This window comes from Ostrinia furnacalis, unplaced genomic scaffold (genome assembly GCF_004193835.3).
Source record: "Ostrinia furnacalis isolate ACB-3 unplaced genomic scaffold, ASM419383v2 OfSCF0587, whole genome shotgun sequence".
Classification (NCBI taxonomy): Eukaryota; Metazoa; Arthropoda; class Insecta; order Lepidoptera; family Crambidae; genus Ostrinia; species Ostrinia furnacalis.
The window spans coordinates 48982-73709 of NW_021130826.1; the positions used below are offsets into that span (position 1 = coordinate 48982).

Genomic DNA, 24728 nt, shown 5'->3' on the forward strand with positions numbered 1-24728 from the left:
TCCATTGACTTTGCAACGAAATGAACCAACTCGCAAAGGTTCGACTCAGTAGACCTCTTGTTAATAAACCCATGCTGCTGGTCGGCGAGGATGGGCCTCAGACTCGGAAATATGGCGTCATAAATAATTTTCTCAAACAATTTGGCAATTGTACATAATTTTGAGATTGGCCTATAATGACGAATAATTAACGAGAAAATTGATACGAAAAATTTGATGTCCACCATTTTTTTGATGGCCACCATTTCTTTTAACAAGTTAGAAAGTTGACACTGACACAGATAATACATACCATACAGATATTTTTTAAGTCTGTTTTTTATGGCATGCACACTTGTGCATTTGCCAATGCCAATACTTTCCTAAAATCTAAAAGTATTGACTGGGTAATGAAATCGAAATTCTATTCAGTCCGTCAGACAGATAATAAAAATATTTTGGAGACATTTTTTTTTCATAATCTAATAATTACAGTATTGTATTGAGTTGAAATGTCGCGTGACGTCACTTTTGAGTAAAAAATCTACTCAAGCGTGACGTAACGCGCCAATTCAACTCGAAGTAGGACTGTTATTATTTAATTATGAAAGAAAATAAAAAATATGAGTTTAAAGGCACTGGGTCTCTATCAGAAGGAACTCTAGGGGTGGAATCTCCATTGGCGTGGGTTAACGGGCAGGAGATAATATCTTGGATGGTTGACAATCACTTTTCCTACAATTTAACGTTCCACCAAACTCAACACGCTTTCAAAGATAACCTCTCAGCCGCCTGCTCACACTTGACATGACACAACTGATTGACAGTTATCTTCTTCTGCGCATCAGTCGGGTGTTACGTTTAGGAATCACAAACCTTCTGCTCTACAGATTTCGACAGATAACATAATATTAAGATTGGTACTCTTAATCATCAATAATAATTTGCAGCATCTGTGTCCGGCGCCGACAAGTTTAATATTTTCTAATATCTGTCTGACGGACAAATAATTGAAAATTTGTCATTTAGCCTTTAAAAGTATTGATTTATAGTAGTGCCAAGTGCTCTCCAGAGCCCCGATTACGGTAACTTTTAATGTCTACAATCCAGACGCGTTTCTGATTCTGCAATACGATTGGTCAAAACAGCTGACGTACGCTGTTGAACGACCAATCGTATCGCAGAATCGAGAAGCGTGTCTGGATTGTTGACGTTAAAAATTACCGTAATCGGGGCTCTGTATAGGTCTACCAGAATCTCATGGCAAACAAAAATATTGGAAAAGTGTGGCTTTCATAAGGAAATTGTCTATGGCTTTATTGTCACCTGTCAAAACCACAGATCACTATATATGTAGCAAGGTCAAAACAAATTACGAGATTTGTCAACCACTGCAGAAATTTTGTGAATCTTCATGATTATTTGTTATTTTTATGAAAATACAAAAAAAAAACTCAAGCGAGTTATATTGTTTTCAATGTGTATTGTAAAATATGGCGTAATTTAAACTCAATCTTTGATTTTAAAGCACGTCGTTGAGTTGACAGGTAAGTCGGACTGAAATGTTAAGATTACATTTAGTTTATTACCCGACTGCGTCAGAAAGAGGGTTATGTTTATTTTTAAGTATTTTTCTTTCTTAATAGCTGCTTTATTGAGGTTTACCTACAGGTGAATCTCACAAATTGGTGCAAAGGAATGGTGAAAATGTTGTAACCATGTAAAGAAACTTGATAAGATTTCATCAAGCAAAATCATTATTTTTCGTATCAATTTTCTCGTTAATTATTCGTCGCATTTGGTTTATCATAATATATTTGTGAGGTACATTTGAGGTACTAAATAATGGTAAATATAAGAAAACCATAACTTACCTGTTTCGTCCAATTTCAGCATACACCCGCCAACCTGATATCAGGTTGGCGGCTCATTTTGTAATTTAAATTGTTCCCGTATTAGGGAAGTACAAAATTAATAACTAAAGGTACATAAAGGTACACCTCAGGTATTAAAAATTCATATTTATATTATTCATTTCTGTGACCATACACCCGCCATTCTGACGTTCACAAAACTGCTACTTTTGAAAGGATATACCAGATATACTCTCAAGAACTGCAGACTAACTGCATTAGGATATTTAGCACATACATTCAAACACTAATTCCAAAAGAAAATAAAACGTAATGGTACACGTAAAAAACTATTTACAGACTGCCACACAAATATTACTGAACCGATTTTGATAAAACTGATTTTGTGTTTTCTTATTTTATTTATCAATCAATCAAAAATAATTTATTCAGGTAAGACGACTAGTGGCATTTATTAGACGACATTGGACTTAGCTAATCTGTAAATCACAACTTAGTGGTGTTGAATAGACCACCCCACCACTTGCTGACCTACCTACGTAGAAAACGCGTATAGAGAGGACCATGGAATCCTGGCCCAGGATAGAGGAAGTTACTCGTTTAGTTGAGAGGACGCCTTATCTCTCACAGTGCCTCTGTTAGCCTAAAGACTAGACACCCACACCATCCTACGTGTAATTTTATGTCCTCGACGACTGACGTAACTCCTTTTGTAGTAATGAGCTCAAGATCGGCTAGTGGGCTGACATCACCTTTTACTACAGGCCTTATTTGGTCACTGTGTCATATTAGTCGCATGACATCAGTCTTTCGATTTAAGTAGGCGCCGAGTTAATATGGACTGGTATGATAACTGTCGCAGACATTGATCGTGTTGTTTTCCTCACAACGACTCGTTTATTCATAGGACCTTAATGAGATGATTTTAGTTATTATTCATGGCATAAGTAGCTGTGAATAAATTAACCATTTTTTTGTTTGAAGATGAATTATAAATGCTGTAAAAGTTCGAGAAAAAACTACTATAGTTAATCATATTATTATAATACCTATACCTACTAAAGGACATCATCCATTTTGGTCCAAAATCAAAAGTGCCGGCCAAAAAATAAAAGTGCTGTATTCTGATAGAATAGGTACGTCCGCCTTGGCATTTATTACTATGGCACCAAAGCTGTAGCACCACTGTGCATCGTAGTATTTGAGTTCTAAAAATATATGAAACGACTGACTTTGATCTCAAATACTACGACGCACAGTGGTGCTACAGCTTTGGTGTCATAGTAACAAATGCTAAGGCGGACGTATTCTGTCAGAATACAGCACTTTTTTTTTATTGGCTGACATTTTTGATTTTGAACAAAAAATGTATGAATCGTCGATGAATTTTAGATCTCAAATACTCGACGCACAGTGGTGCTACAGCTTTGGTGCCATAGTAACAAATGCTAAGGCGGACGTATTCTGTCAGAATACAGCACTTTTTTTTTATTGGCCGACACTTTTGATTTTGAACAAAAAATGTATGAATAGTCGATGACTTTTAGATCTCAAATACTCGACGCACAGTGGAGCTACGGCTTTGGTGCCATAGTAACAAATGCTAAGGCAGACGTATTCTGTCAGTATACAGCACTTTTTTTTGTTGGCCGGCACTTTTGATTTTGGACCAAAAATATATGAAACGTGGATGATGTCCTTTTATTAGTTAGCTTCATTTGATCAATAAATTAACGAATGCTAGCACCATTTTAATTAACTCATGATATCATACGGCATTGTCTACCAGTTAACCTTTGGGGCTATGCAGACAAAACTTGTTCGTACCTATTTAAAGAATAATAAAATTACTACTAATAGTCCGCCAATTCCAATAGACATATTATGCATGTATTTAAACGCCCAGGCGTAAAACTGTCTACAATGTATATTAGTAATTATTTTAGCTAAATAAATACATTAGAAATTAAGTTGTGCAAAATAAATACTGAACGAATAAGTAGATGGGAGCTTTAGCTAACTCTGTCATTTTTTCTATAAAATAAAGTTAAGAGTGCATTCTTGTCTAGAACAATCGTAAGTAAAAAGAGACTAAAAGTATTTAGTTAACTGTGAAACTTGGTCGTTTTTTGGTCTCGAGGCTATTTTCTACCTCGTCTCCCCCAGTGCGAGACGAATGTCCTTAATCTTCAGAGATGGAGGAAGTCGCTCGGGAGTGCATTCTAATTCTGGAGCAGTGTGGCGCATTTCCAATCGCTTATACGCATCAGCAATCTGAGATACATGTTATTTACTTTGTATTCATTTGCGCAGTTTTTTAACAAAAGATGCAACTACCTGCGCTTGCCATGTGTAAAAAAAACCCCGACCCAAAAACCTTTAAAAGTTAAAAATTGTTATCAGTGGCTAGATTTTTTATAGACATGGTGCTTTATAGAATTTTGAGTAGGTACTGTAACGTGTTCAAATAAACTGTATCAAAATCTGTTCAGCCAAGTTACAATGCTTTTATTATTTAGAAAGGAATCTTGAGTTCTTGACAGATCACGTCGTAAAATGTAGATATTTCAAGATAAGCCAGAAAGTTCACTATTTCTGTTTCAGTACATTAACACCCTTACGTACAAACGTGGGCATAGCAACACGGTTAAATCTAGGTTTTATAAATACGCAGCCGCAGCCCGCAGGTCGCTGAACCGAGCGTTAAAAACAGCGCATGTTGTCTCGCTAACTCGGCGTCGATCGATACCACAGCGCACAGATTTTATTAGTTCAATATTCTCGGTCCAGTGAACTCCAGAGGCCGTTCATTCGCTAGGAACAGGCCAATGATTTTATTTAGTAGTTATCAATCTATACAGGGTGTAGAAAATAGAGCTTCCAGCTACGTACACATGACGTACGTACACGCATATGAGAAATCTTAGAAGTGCTTTTTTTAAGCCTATTTACAGAAATAAATGAGTTTTAATGAGTCTTATAATGAAACAGCATTCCGCCTCGTAGATATATTATGTAACGAAAGGTAATTAGAAGAAAGGTAAGGTAGGTACACTGTGTGCCAACTTTATCGTATGCAAGGCTTTAAATCGTGGAAAGAAACAGGCGCGGATCCACCGTTGTGGGCACTGTGGGCATGCCCACAACCCTAATTTGCTTGTTTTAATTATGATCTATTGATAAGATCGATAGGCATGTATGTATGTCCGGGCATGTATTGATCCAACTCTCACTTTGCTATTTTTGGTGGCTGTGCCCACAACCATTTTTGAGGGCTGGAACTGCGCCTGGAAAGAAAGAAATAAGCTTGGCGGCTTGACTTAATGCAAAACCATTGGCCAGAATTTTTTATAACCTTTAATGTTAGAGAAATCATTAAAACCAGTCGTTATGATACAAATTCTTTATTTATTCATCAACAACACAACTTCAAATATAATACAGTCAGATTTTTGTCGGGGAAAATCGGCGAAAGCCACAAATTGCTGCCTAAAATAGAAGAGTGGATTCCCCATAACTTTTGGCTGACAACATCCACACAATCAGCACTTTCATTATACAAAACTAAAATTCATTCATTTAAATACATCATTAAGTTACTTTGATAGATTTTTTAACGATAAGAGTCGCATCTCAAACTAAATTTTTAAATAACTTGAAAGACATTTTTTAAATTATATTACTTAAAAAAATATATTAGCAGTTCCTTTGTTACGCCAAAACCATCATGAATTAATTTTGATTTCAAAATCAAAGTCATGGAATGCATAATAGCACTTCATTTAAATAACAATATAATTAAAATATTAACAATTAAACAAACAATTCAGTTGTGTGAATGTTGAACAGGGTTTTAAAGAAATTTACGTATATTTAAACAATAATATTGTAACAAGAAAAAGATATAATATCTTACTTTTTCGGTTAACATTCCTTTTGTGGAAGATTGTACAACTTTGTATTAGATCTCCAGTACAAGAATGTTAACAAATAAATTAAAAATATTATTATTTGCACACTGTTAACTTGTAATTATATTACATTGTGATTAATGTCGTATTTAGTCGCTAAACTAATAGAAAAACGTAATTTTCAATACAAATGGAAGCTTATAATAATTAATATATTAAAGTATTTATCTTGATTGATCCCTGACAAATATAAACACTGCAAAAGTATAAAATGTTTGACCACCACAGAGAAAATAAAAGTTATCCAAAAGCTAGTTTTTATCAGGGATCAAAAATCAGTAAGTAAAGCTAAATTATGGCTACTATAAACATTGCACATTTCTGTAATGCGTTTAATATTCAATAAAATTATCTGTAACTATTTTATGATAAGCTAAGAATATAAAAATGCTTTGTAAATGGCTGTGACTCGGAAAAATAAGTTATTTGATACGATTTGAGTTTCTGACGTAAGTGAAAAGTGTAGCCAGCACTTTATAAAATAATTCGAAGATGATTGTTTAATAAAACACGTCTTAATTTTTGCCTACAAATGAACCAATTATATTTCTTCCGAGTGTTTACAAAGCACTTTTATACATATTTATGTAAGAAAAATCTTATTCAAAGTTATTGCAAAACATTTATAAAATTACCGGTAACAACGTCTACTAGCACTCACTCTGTTCGATACAAAACCGCTACGCCTTTGCAACGCTAAATTTTATATTCTACCTACTCTTTATTTGTCAAACACGCTAATGCATTCAAATTCGTTATTTCAATATCTTATAATAACTAATTTTATTTATTAGTGAAATTGGCGCGTCTATTAGTGAATTTTGTTTTCGTGTAGCTATCACCAATCTTGGTATGCAACAGACAACTAAAAGTGAAGATGGATTTTGTAGTAAATTAGGTAATGTATAAAAGTGTGATACATGAAATTTCTACGACTTTAATATTCGTATTGTATGGATTGAACTTAATATCCACCTTTCGTTTGCTTAAAATTTAAGGGAGTTCTGCAGGGTTCTACTGTAGGTCACATCTGTTTTTTACTCAAATTACTGTTACCATCTTCAGTTCTAGTGTGTCTGCACAATTTTAATTAGAGAGTGAGCATCGTCTTATTATAAATACCTATTTAGAATTTACCTATGTGAAGATACAGCTATTACTTGCTTTGAATTAATCGAGCTATGTTTAAGGCCAAATTGGTATTACATTGTATTTTTAATAATTTGGAGCAGCAATTTGAAACAATGTTATCATACAACTCATCCAAGACCAATAACAATACAAAATAATACGTAGTCAAGTCTGTTTAGATATGAGATTTCTTATTTAGAATAGCTATTTAGTAAAAAAAGAAATTACCGCTTCTATATACAAATAAAAAATCAATAATCTATGTTTTTTTCTATAAAAAGGAATGAGTTTAGCTAGCGTTGACTTGTATATAATATATTTGATCTTTCACATAAACAATATAACTAAATAAAAGATAAATATGATCACTTTACATTGGTGGGTATTTTATAGAATAACAGTATGACCCCACAGTCATAAATATTTCAAAAGTATGATTTAAAAACTATACTGTTTATGTCAATGATCATGATCTACTTGTACCAGGGGAACAAAAACTATCAATCACATTTTCATAAATAAATCGACTTCTTGGTAATAAAATATTTAAACTACGTTAAATTGGGAACATTTGAGTCATGTTAATGGGACTTATTTCTATATGCTGCCGTTTTGAGCGTATATTTTATCCTGTTTTTCAGCCTTGAGGACAAAAATAGCATCGAATTCAACGTAAAACAATAATAATGCATTGTAGACAGCGTCCAATGATTACGCAATATATGTGTTTAGTAGTTTCATGTTCCCCTAGTGGTAATAATATTTATTATTTAGTATTTAATATAATATATCTGTCACATAGACAGCAACCTCATAACGCTCTGCCGATGTCATGTCATAGCTCTGACAGTCCTGTGAACAATAATTTGAATATAATTTAAAGTTCAAACGACTGTGAAAATGCGCGTACGCATTTTTGCGTGTATAAAACTGTGCGCTCACAAACGTCAGGGGATTGTGTGTGTAAAAGATAGTAGGTCTAACAGTAGATGTAAAGTAACATAGTGGAATTTTTAAGGCATCATCATCATCATCGGTTCACTTATTATTTACTGTAGGTGCAGGATTCTCTCTAATATACCAGAGGCATAATATAGAGAACCGTTAAAATCAAGTGGCAATGGGCTGGGTACATAGTAGGCAGAACTGACGGCCGATGGGGCAGCAAGGTTCTGGAGTGGAGGCCACATGCCGGAAAACGCAATGCAACGCGTGCAATGTCCACCCACAAGGTGGACCGACGACATCATAAAGGTAGCAGGAAGGCGCTGGATGCTGGCCGCTACCAACCGTGCGATGTGGAAGTCATTGGGGGAGGTCTATGTTCAGTAGTGGACGTCCTGGGGCTGAAATGATGATGGGGACTCACCGGGGCGTATGTTGAGGGCGCTAGGGCGGGGAGTGCAGCAGGGCGGGCGTGTGTTGAGGACGGTATGGTGGGGACTCACCGGGGCGTTAGAGGCGCGTGCTCTATATGTGTATGGTGTAGAGCACGCGGCGCTAGGGCGGCGAGTGTTGAGGACGGTGTGTGGTGGGGACTCACCGGGGCGTATGTTGAGGATGGTATGGCGGGGACTCACCGGGGCGTTAGAGGCGCGTGCTCTATATGTGTATGGTGTAGAGCACGCGGCGCTAGGGCGGCTGCAGTAGGGCGGCGAACTGCAGCAGGGCGGCCCTCAGGGCGGTGTGTGGCGGGGACTCACCGGGGCGTTAGAGGCGCGTGCTCTATATGTGTATGGTGTAGAGCACGCGGCGCTAGGGCGGCTGCAGTAGGGCGGCGAACTGCAGCAGGGCGGCCCTCAGGGCGGTGTGTGGCGGGGACTCACCGGGGCGTTAGAGGCGCGTGCTCTATATGTGTATGGTGTAGAGCACGCGGCGCTAGGGCGGCGAGTGTTGAGGCCGGTGTGTGGCGGGGACTCACCGGGGCGTATGTTGAGGATGGTATGGTGGGGACTCACCGGGGCGTTAGAGGCGCGTGCTCTATATGTGTATGGTGTAGAGCACGCGGCGCTAGGGCGGCGCGGGCGGCGCCAGTAGGGCGGCGAACTGAAGCAGGGCGGCCCTCAGGGCGGCGCCCGCCCCAACGGCGCGCGCGCTCGCTGCTAGACGCACTAGGGATGGGTATAGTCCTGGTGGAGAACAGAAGCATTAGTGGACGGACGATAATCGTGCCTTTAGACCAGTGGTTCTTAACCGGTGGTCCGCGGACCACTGGTGGTCCCTGGAGGCATTCCAAGTGGTCTACGAAGTCATCGTAATAAACAAGTGATGTGACGTGATGAGTCGAGTCAACACAACGCAAACGGCACACAGTGGGCAAGAAATCGATCTCCCCTTTCATAGGATTTTGAAAAAAAAAAGTGGTCCCTGACAAGACAGAAATTTGGTATAATGGTCCCACATGACTTAAAGGTTAAGAACCACTGCTTTAGACAGTGTAATAAGGCTGCATTTACACTAAGAAAAAGCTGAGACGACAATCGTTCTTTAGGCAATGTAATAAGGCGGAAAAAGTGGATGAAATAATTTTCATTCATGCGGTGATTTGGACATTTCAAACCCAGAGCGCATAATGCATGTGTATATGTGATAGCTAGCTCCACTCCACCCAGTATTGCCTCAGAGTATGTTATACAAAATTTTCGCGTGTGGACACACTATCATGACAGTCAGTAATTAACAATGCTGAGGAATTGAAATGACTACTTATAGTGTTAAGGATAATCGTGACTCAAAGTATAGATTTTAGAGTACATGCCTGCCTATATTTTAAACAGGCTTTCTAGAAGTCAGTTTTTCACTAGACATTTTAGTATCCCATCAAAATGATGCTAAAATATGGTATTAAACTAAACTGAGTGAAATAGACAAACTATACCTATTAGTTTCTGCCACGCCAGCGCGTCGACCTTCCCGGGAGGCGCTTTCTTCATGGACTCAGTCAGCGTGGCCACTGCTTTAAGCACGAACGATATCTCCGACAGTTGGTGCCTGTATACATAAGACAGATAGAATATACTTTATTGTACAGTCAAAAAAATACATAAAAGAATAAGAAATCGAAACGGCATAATACATATTTACGCTACTCGGTTACGTCATGTGCGGAAATAAACCGCTCCCGCTAGATTTTACCTCGCGGTGGTTTGTTATGTTTTTGTTGTTAACGATTCGATTTTAAGGCAATTTATAACGTAGTTAAATAAATATTTTTTGCTACGCTCAGTTTTTATTATTATTTTAGTATTTAATCAATTTTATATAGTTCTTCAATAAATAAAATTTATTGCCAAAATTAGTTGTTTGTTTGAAAGTCTGACATCTTTATTTTGTTCCAATTTCTTTTTAATTCCTGTCCTTGACATTAGTATATGGGCCATTTACAGGGAATTTATAAGGTAGTCCTCCTCACTCACCTGGGCAGAGGTTCTGTGTTGTCCTCATCCACCGTGTACCTTGATATGACTTCCTGGAAGCGATCTAACAGCGCCACGATGGCCAGGGGGTCTGTTTCACCTGACACCATAAATACAAAGTTTGTGAATCCGTGTTATCCAGGACACACGAATGATTTTAAACTTTAGGTCGTAAAGACAAGGTTTCAAATCAAGTGGTTCGTAACCTGATAGCTAGGAGAAAAAAGACCTAAATCTATTTGGATGATTATGTAGTACTTGATTTTGTATTGTTGTACAATCGAAATCAAATAAATAAATGGAAATAAATCACACATTATGGCACATCACACCGGCATATCAAAGTCAAAAATATGTATCTTCATTTGTTTCGCGGATTAATTAAATGAGTAATAATTAATTGACATATCTGTCAATGTCATGTCAAAATCCACCAATCATGCAGCATTTGGACCTCCCGTCTACGTATTGCCATCTGGCGGATTTTTCAATCGCGAAAACCCTCATTGAAACGTGCACAATGTCTACATGTCTCATTTTTATACCCTCACAGCGTTTAATTTTGACAAATGCTGAAAAGAAGCGCCACAAAAACAGTCGCCATTGTCTGCCACTGTGTTAAGAAATGAACCATCTCATGTAGGTAATAGGTATTATTTTGCGAGAAAATGTACAGAACAGTGTTCAAGGACTTACTTTCAACCTCCAAGGAGTCGATGTCCTCGAGCATGGAAAACTGCAGCAGAGTCTCGAAGCACGTCCGCGCGAATTCTTCCCTCTCTCGGAGTTCTTGCTCGTTTTCTACATTAAAAAAGGCAATTAGTATTCGCCATTTATTGATTTAAACACAAATTGCGTTACATCATATTAAATTATAAAAATAAGGAAATATTTGTATGTTTACAACGAATGAACTTAAAAAAGTCATTAATTAAGTGGCAGGGGGCGGAGCACACAGTCCTTAGAACTGAAGGCCGTTGGGATACGTGGGACACTATTTAAGTTGTGAGCCTAACTATGAAAACAAAGTAGTATATTATTAAAATAGAATTGATTGCATTTATTGGTATTGTCTTTCATGATTTATGCAGTTTTTAATGTGTCCGAAACACTTTTCATAGCATTTTTTCCACTCAGCTTGAGGCACGTCCAAAGCATGGTTTTTGACCGCACCGATAGTTGCTTTCTGGCTACATAAATCGCTGTTCACGCATTTCATTTTAATATAATGGGTACCAAAAGAAGTGTTTAGATTCCAAGCAAGAATTTTGTAGCGTTGGACCTGTTTATTTCATATTTTGAGTGTTCAAATAGTCAGTTGTTTGACGAGACGTGTAAAAGCTCACATTTTCGTCACGAATGGCGATTCGACTATGCTGGCCAGTTTCCCTTATTAAACTGAAGACTTTTGGAAAAAAAGTGGCTGTTTACTATTAATAATTAACCATTCTAAATTTCTCTAGTAACGTTTCTGTCATATAATCGGATATTTCGGAAAAATAGGCGACCGTAAGTTTCAAAGTGTTCCGAGCGCATGGGACTTTCGTTGGAATTGGTTCATCTTAAAACACCTCCATAGTCGATAGCTGTTTATTTTCAGGATCATTATGCATAGATCCTTAATTCGTCAACTGTCACAATTTTAAAAACGGCTTTTAAAGCTTTTTAAACGTATTTATCAAACATTTCCAAGGACTAAACGACACAAGCGTCCTATTGAGCGTTTGAAAAATTTTGTGACATCCAGCGAGAAAAAAACGTATTAACCATAATATGGTCATACAATATTTTATTACTGCTAGTGGAATTAATGCCTAGGATTATCTCAATCCTACGATATATCACATGACGAGGTTTCTCTTCCATTTTTCTGACAACATCAATGTTTTCCGCCACTATTAGTCATTTTGGACGACTTTCGCAAAGTTCACTGGTGAGCCAATGACATACAATATTATACTTCTTAAACTAGCGTTTTACAATAGTAAAGGACAGAATCTTTATCACCAAAAGTGAAATTTGGCTGACCGCTTCATTTTTGTATTGATTAACCACGTCGAAAGTCATAATAAATCTTCGCGCGAAAATTTCCGCAAGTCAATTCCATGTTTTTGTAGTCAAGATAATTTTCAATTCAATGTTAATAATACAAAACGTGCTTAAATGATAAAAAGTTTTGAATAAGGTTGTAGTCAAAAATGTCAAACTTTTCATTAAAAGTATCAGATGTCGTCTAACAACACGTTATGTTGTCGAGGCTCACAACTTAAATAGTGCCCTAGTATAAAGTCTTGAGTGGTGACCACTGATCGTAGAATGTAATGTAGATTGGCCTGCCACTAGGTGGATCTACGATCTGGTAAAGGTCGCACAGGACCTGTCATTGGAAATGGAGGCCTTTGTCCAGCAGTGAACAAGTGAAACTAGGTTGAAACGAAAGTTTGAAACTATGAAAAATGTTAATAATGTGGTGTAGTAAGGCCTCAGCCTCGAGTTTAGCGGGCAGCGGAGCGGGAGCGGCGGCGGCGCGGGAGCGGGGCGGGCAACGCAGACCCGTTCTCGAAACAAGCGGGCAGCTCGCGCGGCGCTTTAGCGGCCAAGTGTTGTGTTCGGGGTTGTGTTGTCGAGATATTAGTTTTTATTTTCAAACGAAATGTCTGAACAACGGCGACAATTTTATTTCGATTCAAATTTATTCCTAACGCTCGATTTATTGTGGGCAAAAGAAGGAGTGCGCTGCCCGCTCGTTGCCCGCTCCCGCGCCGCTGTTTTCGAGAACCGGTCTATTTGATTTTACGCATAAGATCCTGCCGCTCCCGCGCCGCTACCGCCGCCGCCCCGCTGCCCGCTAAATTCGAGGCTGAGGCCTAATAGGTCTGCTGGTGCCTCACTCCGTTCCGATCTATAGGCAGCCTAAGTGTGGATAGTATATGGAGTTTGCTGATCGATACTCACGGGTGGGCGCAGCGGGCATGGCGTGCGCGCTGCCGGCTCGCACGAGCGCGAGCACGCGGCGAACGTGCGGCGCCGGCGCGCCTCGCCTCAACACCGCTTCGCGAACAAGTGCTACTAGTTCACGCGCCGCTCGGGTGCCACCCACGCTAAGAAATACAGAAGAAGATAAAGAATGTTTACACAATATACACTGGTTAAATAAGAAAATTGCTGTAGGCTGATAAAAACTGCTCCATTTATTGTCCCCAAGCAGTGGTAGGGTTAATACTGGGACGTGTAAAAGTGCTTTTTAAAAGCCTATTTGTTAAAATAAATGCGTTTTTTTTTAGTTTTTTAATAAAAAATTAATTCAAAGCAGCCAGGGTGGGCTCGCTCTAATGCCGGCTCAGTAGATTAGAACGCCGGCTTAGATCACGTCCGGTGAGCAGGCTTGGGAATTTAGCAACACGCAAAACCTCTTTAAAAAATTATGACATCGCGATTTAACTCGAGATAACGCCATCTATGAGTGACAATTTTGAACTAATGTTCTAAGGCCTGCCATAACGCAAGGTGCAGTAAATTTTTACCTTAAAATGAAACAGAAAAAGAACAGTTTTCCACCAAGGCGGCAAAACGAAAAGACACGAGACACGTTATACGGAAAAAAGAAATAAATACGCTTGATACTCACGGCGCTTCAAACATGAACGTCTCTAGAACTGGCGGTAGGGTCTCCCAGAACTCTAAGTACGCATCGGGCTCCTCTCTCGCTAGCGGTAACGCGGTGGCTAATACCTGTTCAATAATAAATTACACATTATTCTTTAGGAATACACAAGATAGATATGAATAACTTAACGTTTGAACTGGATATATAATTTTTGTGACTTTAATTGGTGGTAAATTGATATTTAGCTGCTTGAAAATCGGTCCAAGGAGTCAAGATCGGGGTTTAAAGATGTGTGAGTGTTGCATGCACATTACTTTTAAGATTTTTTTATTCTATTTTGTTTTCAATGATTTTATAACGTACTTGTAACAGCAAACTTGCGATCTGCATCGCCTCATCCGTCTGTTCTGAGCTCCGCCGACGCTTGTCTGAGCTGCAGTTCCTCACTGATTTGTGCAACGCCTGCAAAGAACATTACGAATCAGATGCTATCGTGGATTTAGGAAGCGGAATAGAAATATTTTTACCAATTTGTAATGGAACGCAAATAAATAGGCATAAAATGTTCACGTTGTACGAGTGGAGGGTGCCCTCCTCGAGAGACGCTTACTTTTTGTGGTTTATTTTGTAAATGCCAAGGACAAACTCACTTCAGGATCAAGTGACATCATTGCCAATAACATAGATAGCAGTACGGTTAGGCCCTTCTTTCCTACTGGGCACGTGCCTATGGCTCCGCGATCGAGGGACCCTTGATCTTTAAATGCCCAGAGATTCCAGTACCTTAAAGAGGGGCATGAGCATGGATGCGTCGTAGCATGGAGGGCGGAGGGAGGATGTTCTCCCCTTTATATTACTAATTCGGGCGACTGAGAAACTTATAGCAGGCGCTGCAGCTGGGCGAAGGCGCGGCGCGGGCGCAGCCTCGCCAGTGACGTCACCAAGGGATCACCTGTAACAGCCTGCGCGGCTGGGCGGCGGCGCGGCGCAGAGGGAGCAACCTATAAGAGACGCAGCAGCTACGCTCGGTTGGACGGGGACGCAACGCGGGGAGTGGGGAGGTGGGGACGTGTGAAGGGGCTACCTGTAATAACCATGTGCTGTGCTAGCTACCTGTAACAGTCGTGGCAGCATGGCGCGGCTGGGCGGCGGCGCGGCGCGGTAGAGCGCGGCGGCGGCGGCCAGGCAGCGCGCGGTGGCTGGCGGCTCGCGAGCGCACGCCTCGCCCAGTGACGTCAGCGCTATAAACATGGCCGGCAGCAGCTCGTGGCGGACCAGCGCCTCCTGGGAAGGACATTATTGAGTTAGAAAAAAAGCAGGCAGCATATAAGATCCTTTCATGATTATCTTTCTTCTTTCTTTCTTTCTTTTCTTTCTTTTCAGCCAAATGACGTCCACTGCTGGACAAAGGCCTCCCCCAAGGTTTTCCACAATGAACGGTCCTGCGCTGCCCGCATCCAGGCTCTTCCCGCGACCTTTACCAGATCGTCGGTCCACCTAGTAGGAGGCCTGCCCACGCTACGTCTTCCAGCCCGTGATTATCATGATTATCATCACAGGACATCCACTGCTGAACATAGGCTTCAGCCCAATGATTTCCACATCGCTCACTGACAGTCAGGTAAGAATAAAGTAAGTAGCACATAGGTCCTTTCGTCATCATCATTTCAGTCACAGAACGTCCACTGCTGAACATAGGTCTCCCTTAATGATTTCCATATCACCAATTTGATAGCGGCCTGCATCCAGTGCCTTTCTGCTACTTTTATGAGGTCGTCTCATCACAGGCCCTTTGGCTTATCTTTATGCCCAAAATGTGGACGTATCAACGTTGAATTCTAAGTCATTTTCTCACTGTTCAGTCGTCATAGCATTTGCCCTTAATACAAGCCTCTCCTAAATGGTTCTTTGCACGGACCTTTTTTAATAAACATGTATAAAAACGAGCACAAAGTGCACGTCATAGTTTTTGTCAACACAGTCACCTATTCAGTATCATATCAATGCTGAGCGACTGTCGAATGCCGAATCTACGCAGCGCTAGCGTCGCTTTAGTTTAAAAACAGTTGGTGCGCCGCGTCGACGTTTCTACGGCGCTCGAAAGGAGATTTGGGGGAAAAGGGTCTTCAGTACGAAACTATTCCCACCTCTCATTCCCACCGCTGCAACTCCTGTGTAGCCAGAATCTACAGCTTGACCGCCAATAAAAAACCAACCAATGAAGGTCAAGTTTGTCTCGGAGAAAGTTTGACTGTCATCAGACCCGCAACGAATTTAATCAGAAGAACATATGAGTTCTAAGTTAAGGTTCGACTTCCCTCCTTTGCAAAGCGGATGACAGGTGACAAAAAAAGGTTAGTAACCTTTAAGCAAAAAAGTATATGTCTGCCAAGCGTGGAGATTATGGCAAAACTTTCCACTAAAGTGGAGGAGGCTCATAGTCCAGCAGTGGGCTGTAAAGGGCTGTTGATGATGATAATGATGAAGCAAAGATATGCACTACGTAGGGTCCTTAGTCGACGACCTGATCGGCCGTTTGGTGTAGTGGTTCAAAAACGGACTACTATTCCGGAGGTAGCGGGTTCGATTCCCGCACAGTACAAACATTTGTGTGCATGAACATATTTGTTTGTATTGGACTGGGTGTTTTCTATGTATAATAAGTATGTATTTACAAAAAAAAAGTATTTCAGTATGTTTATATCCGTTGTCTAGTACCCATAGTACAAGCTTTGCTTAGTTTGGGACTAGAAGCGCAGTGTAAAATGTCTAAGGATATTTATTATTTATTTATTTATGATAAAGGTAGCAGACAGGCGCTGGATGCAGGCCGCTACCAACCGTGCGATGTGGAAGTCATTGGGGGAGGCATATGTTCAGCAGTGGACGTCCTGTGGCTGAAATGATGACGATGAAGGGTCCTTAGTAGTGGGTGATGTATAGACGCACCTTGTGCACAGTATCGAGACAGTGCAGCGCGTGCAAGCTCACGGGTGCCCCGCCGCCCACGCCGTCTAAAGCCGACGCTGCTGGCTCCACGCTGCACACGTTGCATAAGCACTCGCCTAGCTTCTCCACGTCTGCTGCTGTGAACCTGTGGGTAAAAGTAAGTAATTGAGTATTTGATTATAACCTTGGACCCCGATTTTCCTTAAGAGAATTCTTTAAGGAGATTAATATACTGACAGTAGCTTCACAGTTCATTTATGAAAACCTTTTATATGTTCGCAAAAATATAGAGCAATTTACTAGAAAGAGTGATTTACACAAGTTCAATACAAGAAACAAAAATAAACTTGCCGTTTCAAATTTCAGACTGCACAAGATTGGTAATTAATTTATGGGGAAATGTATTAAACTTTTCAATAAATTACCACAAACAGTAGTAGAATTGCCCATTCATAAATTTAAAGCACATATCAAAAGCACCTTGATGAAAAAGGGCTACTGTAAAGTTGATAATTATATAAAAGATAAAAATGTTTGGAATGTTTAACTACCTAGCTCGCATCAATACTTATGACTATAATACACTCGGCATCAAATAAATCGCACCTCCCTCAACAAGCACTTTTCAAACGTATACATCCCCACTTCCCACCAACATTGGTTCCATTTGAAAGCCTAGTTCTAATCTTCATTTCATTAGAGGAAACGTTTTTACCCCAAAAATGTGTCTTTAGAAGGATCCAGAGTCACTTCTTCAAAAAATAGGTAGTTACGCTTGAACCAACTTTTATGGTTATAAAACTGTTAAGTTGGGATTAATCGCTATCCATCTGTTAAAGAGGACACTTGTGATCATTATTTGGTTTTATAACCATAAAATTTGGTCTAATTGATCCCAGAGGTGAGCCCAAAGTGAGGTCTTTTTTCAAGACACATTTATGGTATATGTTAATAATATAATAAGAAATTAAATGTGTTTTTCTTTAAGGATATTTATTGGGCTTTCAAATAACACCAATATTATTGGGGTACCATGATTGTGTCAGAAGAAAATCTATAAAGTTCGCGTCGCGGAAGGTGCGGTTTATTTGATGTTGAGTATATTTTGTATATTTTAAAGTTTCTTGCGCTGCTTCTTCTCAGCACTGGCCCATTTATTGTCCCGAAGCAGTGGTAGGGTTAATATTGGGACGTGTAAAAGTGCTTTCTAAAAAACTATTTGCAAAAATAATTGAATTTTATGAATTTTTATGAAATCATTCACCAATACTTCGTGGTACATCTTTTAAAAAATCTGATAAGCGAACACAGTGCTATATATGACGCTATCAATCTGTGCACGTCAACAAACCGGGTGTTTGCCAGATAACAGCACATCAAACTAAACACAGTGGTGTCTCATCTCATTGCTATACAGCCTATGTTACAACAAAAATTTACAGACTGATGTGCTGTCGAGGTTCAAGGTCACCCAAAGGGCGATGGAGCGGGCTATGCTCGGAGTTTCCCTGCGTGATCGAATCAGAAATGAGGAGATCCGTAGGAGAACCAAAGTAACCGACATAGCTCGCAGAATTGCTAAAATCAAGTGGCAGTGGGCGGGGCACATAGCTCGTAGAGACGATGGCCGTTGGGGCAGGAAAGTTCTCGAGTGGCGACCACGGGCTGGAAGACGTAGCGTGGGCAGGCCTCCTACTAGGTGGACCGACGATCTGGTAAAGGTCGCGGGAAGAGCCTGGATGCGGGCAGCGCAGGACCGTTCATTGTGGAAAACCTTGGGGGAGGCCTTTGTCCAGCAGTGGACGTCATTTGGCTGAAACGAACGTGCTGTCGAGTATCGAGAGAATAACTTTAGAGCTTTAGAATAACCTGTACGATAAATGAACAGGGAATTGGACGCTATTCATAAATAATTCCAAGACACAACCTAGATAGGTTGAGGTTAATATTAAGCCCTATTTTTAATTATTAGATATTATTAGAATACTCACGTAGGCCTAATATGTTGGAAGATGAGCGGGAAGATCTGCACAAGAGTTGTGAGGAAGTTGAGAGACGGCGCGTACACTTCTATCGGCTTGCCGTCTTCTGACACTGCAACAAATATATCTAATTCAAAACCTTCATTACTACAATACAGGAAATTTCAGGATTATGTAGGTAAATTCGGGACAAAATATACCACTCAGAACTATCAGAAGCATATAAAAGTCACTTTTCGTTGCCGTGGTAGCTCAAATGTTAACAATAAAACTCATGCTAAAATAGACAAAAAAAAAATCATAAAACAGTCTTCAATAACATTAAAAATAACTAAAAATGCATTTTATCATTGGCTTTTCGTTTTAATGATGTTAATACAATGAGACACACAAGCCGCAAAACATTTTATTTTAATTGACCATAAAATTGTAAATAAATTCTTAAATAATAATTATTTATTAAATAATAATAATTATTTCTTACAAAAACAATCAAAACTTTAAAAATAATCAGAGTTGTATCAGCCAGCATGTGCCAGTACAGTAATAAGTTGACATCAGTTCAAACTAGATGGCGCTGTGCGTACTTGAATCGCGGTATCGAAGTGTTTTGGCGAAACTACTTAACCTCTAGCCGAACAAGTCACGGTTGACAAACAGACACTTGCTATAATACAATACATCCGCCCGCTTGTTTGACTAAACTCGCGATACAATTTTTTGAACGGAACCCAGTAGAAATGCTGGTTATCCGTGTATAGGCAATACAAATGTTGCGATTTGAATGTTTAGGTAATAGTGTGAGCCTAGCCTACCTGGAGAGTGTTTTCCTAGTACGTAGGGACTTCTCTTCCCGGCTCGTTGGAGGCTTATTTCCTAGACTGTCTAGCTAGGCTATAATGTAAGCCTACCTGGGGAGTAGTTTCTTAGGATGTAGGGGCTTATCACCCAGGATGCTTTTCTTCTACGCTGTATAGGGATGTTTTCCTAGAATGTATGGCAATACTGTGAGCCTACCCGGGAGGTGTTTTTTTAGAATGTAGAGGTATTTTATGGGCTGTTTTGAGTCTTATTTTTTATTTTTACAATTTCTAGTTTGTAGTATGAGCCCGGGAGCTGGTTTTCTAGGATGTAGGAGCTTCTTTTCTAGCTGGTATAGGGGTGTCGCTTCAATACTGTCTAGGCTGTAGTGTGAGCCTACCTGGGGGAAGGTTTTCTGAAATCTAGGGGCTTCTTTTATGGGCTGTTTAGAGGCTTCTTTTTTACACTGTCTAGACTGTAGTATGAGCCTGCCCGGGAGGTGGTTTTCTAAGATATAAAATCTTTTCTTCTCAACTGTATGGGAGCTTCTCTTCTCGCCTGTATAGAGGCTTCTCTCCAAGGTTGTTGAGACACTATCCTAAGACTATTCATCCTGTAGGTGCGTACCTGGCGGGTGGTTCCCCTGGGCAGCGGCGACGTGTCCCCAGGCGGCCCAGGCGGCGGCCCACACGCGGCGCTGCAGCTGGCCGCCGGAGCCCGAGGGGTCGCTCTCTGCGGCGCGCCCTGCCGCTGTTACTACCTCTTGGAAGGACTTTAGAAGGGCTTCTCTTCTGGGCTGTGTAGGGGCGTCTGTGATAGGCTTTATAGAGACTTCTTTCTTAGACTGTCTAGGCTATAATGTGAGCCTACCTGGGGAGGTGGTTTTCTAGTATGTAGTGGATTCTCTTCTAAAGCCTGGTCCGTGAGCACGTATTGCTGTCGCGACTGTGCGACGGGCGCCCACAGTGAGTGTGCGACCACGACAGCGACATAATTACGCGCGAGCGATAAGGATGGGTAGCTTGGGGTCATTGGACAAAATTCTACGTGCTCACGGACCAGGCTTTAGACTGTATAAGGGCTGTTCTTCTGGAATATTTAGGCAGTAGTGTGAGCCTACCCGGGAGGTGGGTTTTCTAGAATGCAGGGGATTCTTTTATGAGCTGTTTAGAGATTTCTCTTCAAGGCTGTATAAGGACTGTTTCTTCTGGAATGTTTAGGCGGTAGTGCTAGCCTATCTGAGAGGTCGTTTTTTTTGATGCAGGAACTTCTTTTTTAGGTCGTGTAGCGGATTCTCTTCTAGGCTGTTGTATGAGCCTACCCGGTAGGCAGTTGTCTAGAATGTAGGGGCTTCTCTTCTGGGCTTTCTAGAGACTTCTCTCCAAGGTTGTTTAGACACTTCTCTCCAAGGCTGTCTACTCTAGACTGTCGTACCTGGCGGGTGGTTCCCCTGGGCGGCGGCGACGTGTCCCCAGGCGGCCCAGGCGGCGGCCCACACGCGGCGCTGCAGCTGGCCGCCGGAGCCCGAGGGGTCGCTCTCCGCGGCGCGCCCTGCCGCTGTCACTACCTCTTGGAAGGACTTTAGTGCTGCCACTGATACCTACGAAAGGAATTAAAGGAGAAATAAAGTAAAAACCTACTTAGATACAGATTTTGATTGACTTGTAGACAGTAGGCTAGAGCAGGCCTGTTCATCTTCGCGAGTTTACATCGAAAACAAAACACGCACGATGGCCCACCTACAGGATACTATTCGACAAGGCCTCACATACGAGCGAACATTGACTCACGCACGCGTATTATTCTTGTGTATGATGGAAGAAAATAAAGAAAATGGTGTACTAAATAATGTGCAGTATTTAACTGCCTAAATAATAATAAAAACACAGAATGTACTTTTTTAAGTTGCCTGAGAGACACACTGAGAGGTAAATAAGTAGTTAATATTATTCATGATAATTCATGCTAAATCATGTATTTCCTCCGCCATTTTCGGCAGTTTGTCACCTCACGTCACATCATTTTACCGAAGTCAGCCCTATAGCTTCGGCGCAGTGCCGATCACTGACGTTTGTCAACAAAATGGTGCTTGACTCTTGAGACAGGCTAAATTACACCTTAATGTTAATGACATTGAGCATACATTTTTGTAAATACCTTCGCGAAGTAAAACTTCTGTACGTAGTACTTATTATTATTCTGTGGCTAGAGTGCCAATTTGTTTGTTTAACAGCTTTTTCCAGAAACGCTATTTCTAAAAAGTCATTCCATGAAATGTGAAACGAATGATTGGATCGGTAAAGAGTGGGTTATGACGAATCTGGCAAGTGACCGGACCTCACTGTATTGTGGCCTCAAATGGTAAACGCTAATAATATAGCATCATTGAACGAATAAATAAAATTCCACATAGGGTACAAAGTTAGTTGTCACAAAGTATTGTTTTAGGTTTCGAAAAGTATTTCGACGTTTAATTTTGATGGAACGAAAACGCTGCCCTTCTATCTCAGGTAACTACTTAGCAATACACTAAGCCTGAAATAATAATCTTCTTTTACCTCATGACTCCTCCGTAGCGCGAAGTCTGTGATGTATTCGAGCAGGGCTGCCCACGACCTGTTGAAGTCCCCAACTGTCGTCAACAGCTGGAACCGGGAGTGGAACACTCGCGACACCCCTGATAGTGTTAAAACCTAGAAAAATATGAATGCTTTATTACTTTTTATCTAATTTACATTTCACTGTTATAAAAAAAGACCAAATTTTATAGTATTTAGTTACAGCCATGTTGCTGTTAGTTTTTACTTTTTATGCTTATGAAGGTTAATTTTTAAATGAAACTAGTGCTGGTTTAATTGTTCAAATTCAAAACCAATGAAAACGATTTTCCTATGACGGTTAAAGATTTCTATAAATTCCGTTAAATGACAGTTTAACTTCCCCCGGGACAATCTTGACCTTCACTGGTTGGGTTTTTTGGCGGTCAAGCTGTAGATCCTGGCTACACAGGAGTTGCAGCGGTGGGAATGAGAGGTGGGAATAGTAAAATTATATCGGTTAAAGACGTAGATACATACCTGAGTTTCTGCCCACTGCTTCTGAGCTGTGTTTCTGGTGTGATGTATGAGAATGTGTTCGCCTGTATCCACCTTCTCAGAACTTGCAATGTTTGACTGGTTTTGAACCTATAGAACAAAATAAAACACTTATTATGATGATTTCTTTTCCGAACACAAGACATGTTGGATAGTAATTGTGGGTACATATTTATAGGGTTCAGCAGTAAATTCCAACCCATTTATTTTATAATTTATTATCGTATCGTTAGATTTTAGAAAGGAAAGAAAAATAAATAGTTGAAGAACAAGACGTACTCCATTGGTTGCTATCACTATACAACGTCCACTTAATAATTGTTTGCTATGGTAGATTCAGACCTGGTCCAGCATTGGGAACAGCACAGCCAGTAAGGCGCGCCAGGCCGGCTTGCTCAGCAGGGTTCCGTGCGCGCCGATACAGCTGAATAGTGTCTGGCTGGCCGCGCGCCGCACTGGAGCGCGGGGTTCCGTGCAAAGTTCACCTGGGAAAAAATACTTATTAAGAAACTCTACAGCAATATCAATCAAATCAAATAATTTCTTCAGTAGTCAGGCCAATTCCAGGGCGCTTTTACACATCCCAAATAAAGCTTGCCATACCATACCATAAACATTTGACATCAGTGTTTCTCAATCTGTCTTCTATTCCAAAAATTCCCAATGCTCCGGTAATTTCTTTAAAACGAGTTCACCATTATATTTGAACAGCCTCCCCAAACTGTATGGCTAATCCAAATCCTTCATTTGCCCCTGATCCTTAATGACGAATGAGAAAAATATGACCAGCCTACTCCCACTTCAGCTTGCTAATCTACTAGTAATTAAAAAAAAATTGTAAGCGCTATAGAGTTGTGTTCACAGTTACGTTAGAGCGTTAAAGCAAGGGGAAGAGGACAGGACATTAACTGGAGCTTATGCAGCGTGCTATGGAGTACTACGCTCGGTATTTCTTTACGAGATCGAATCAAAAATGAGGAGATCCGTAAACGAACTAAGGTCGCTGACATAGCCCGACGGATTAGCAAGCTGAAGTTGCCATTGTCACCCCTCATCCCTACCCATTGTTAGGGATGACGGCCGCAGGGGCAGCAACAGGCCTCCAGCAAGGTTTTGAAGTGGAGGCCACGTCCTGGAAAGCGCAGCGTAAGAAGTCCACCCACAAGGTAAACCGACAATCCCATTATGGTAGCAGGAAGGCGCTGAATGCAGGCCGCTACCAACCGGTCATTATGGAAATCATTGGGGGAGGCCTATGTTCAGCAGTGGACGTCCTATGGCTGAAATGATGATATGATGATGCAGACTTACTGAGCCGTATGTAGAGACACATCCACAGCTTATCGAGTGGTGGGAGCTCGGCGTGGTTGGGCACTTCGGGACACACGGCCGCGTCCTTTGCCAGCGCCACCGCCAGCTTGTCCCGGTTGTGGTACAAGTAGTCGGAGATGTTCCACTGTTGATACAATCACATGTTAATTTTTATGCAATAGGCCTTTGTCCAGCAGTGGACGTCTTTCGGCTGAAACGAACAAACGGGCAGAAAGATTTTGCGTTAGAATAAAATGCTGAGGAGACGTTGGTAAATCAGTCAATGAAGTCATTTTACCTGAACCTTGTCACCTGAACAGTCAATTTAAAATGAAAAATCATGCTTGAGTCATGGTGATTTAATTGCATCACCAGTCGATCTGACTTCCTCTTTATGTCAGTAAATATTTTTTAGGATCTATCTGCCATCAAATTCTTTCGATGCTGCCCTGAACACGCCATCGCAGATTGCGGGCTGTACAGAACGCCGGTTCTAAGCAGAGCTCAGTTCAGAAGTGAGCTCCAAAGTGGTAGACCAAAGACTGAGATTGAGCTCGTCCAGGCAGCGTGGCTAGGCGCAGCCCAGCAGGTCACTATACCTGCCCTCCATCT

The 24728-nt window shown here is 40.7% G+C and overlaps 1 protein-coding gene and 1 long non-coding RNA gene across 7 annotated transcripts in view; one reads left to right on the forward strand and one right to left on the reverse strand.

The window, feature by feature from the left end:
• The first annotated feature begins 1245 nt into the window (after positions 1 to 1245).
• On the forward strand, positions 1246 to 1678 carry LOC114366226 (uncharacterized). The gene is made up of 2 exons (XR_003657011.1): positions 1246 to 1307; positions 1341 to 1678. It is a non-coding gene; the product is annotated as an uncharacterized LOC114366226 (long non-coding RNA).
• A 3563-nt stretch (positions 1679 to 5241) lies between these two features.
• Positions 5242 to 24728, reverse strand: part of mon2 (Mon2 homolog, regulator of endosome-to-Golgi trafficking) — a 30194-nt gene continuing 10707 nt past the window's right edge. For 4 of the 6 annotated variants that reach the window (XM_028322999.1, XM_028322995.1, XM_028323001.1 and 1 more), the window contains 17 exons: positions 24117 to 24261; positions 23148 to 23290; positions 22788 to 22895; positions 22269 to 22403; positions 21145 to 21310; positions 18919 to 19021; positions 16928 to 17072; positions 15092 to 15262; positions 14342 to 14440; positions 14000 to 14103; positions 13327 to 13472; positions 11068 to 11172; positions 10372 to 10471; positions 9834 to 9946; positions 8940 to 9084; positions 8404 to 8807; positions 5242 to 7807 (listed from right to left, as the gene is read on the reverse strand). In XM_028322999.1, coding sequence (XP_028178800.1) covers positions 8966 to 9084; positions 9834 to 9946; positions 10372 to 10471; positions 11068 to 11172; positions 13327 to 13472; positions 14000 to 14103; positions 14342 to 14440; positions 15092 to 15262; positions 16928 to 17072; positions 18919 to 19021; positions 21145 to 21310; positions 22269 to 22403; positions 22788 to 22895; positions 23148 to 23290; positions 24117 to 24261 — 1902 coding nt within the window. In that variant the 3' untranslated portion in view covers positions 5242 to 7807; positions 8404 to 8807; positions 8940 to 8965. Of the gene's footprint in view, positions 7808 to 8403; positions 8808 to 8913; positions 9085 to 9833; positions 9947 to 10371; positions 10472 to 11067; positions 11173 to 13326; positions 13473 to 13999; positions 14104 to 14341; positions 14441 to 15091; positions 15263 to 16927; positions 17073 to 18918; positions 19022 to 20337; positions 20471 to 21144; positions 21311 to 22268; positions 22404 to 22787; positions 22896 to 23147; positions 23291 to 24116; positions 24262 to 24728 lie in introns of all 6 variants that reach the window. The other 2 variants (XM_028322997.1, XM_028322996.1) reach the window with 2 other exon arrangements.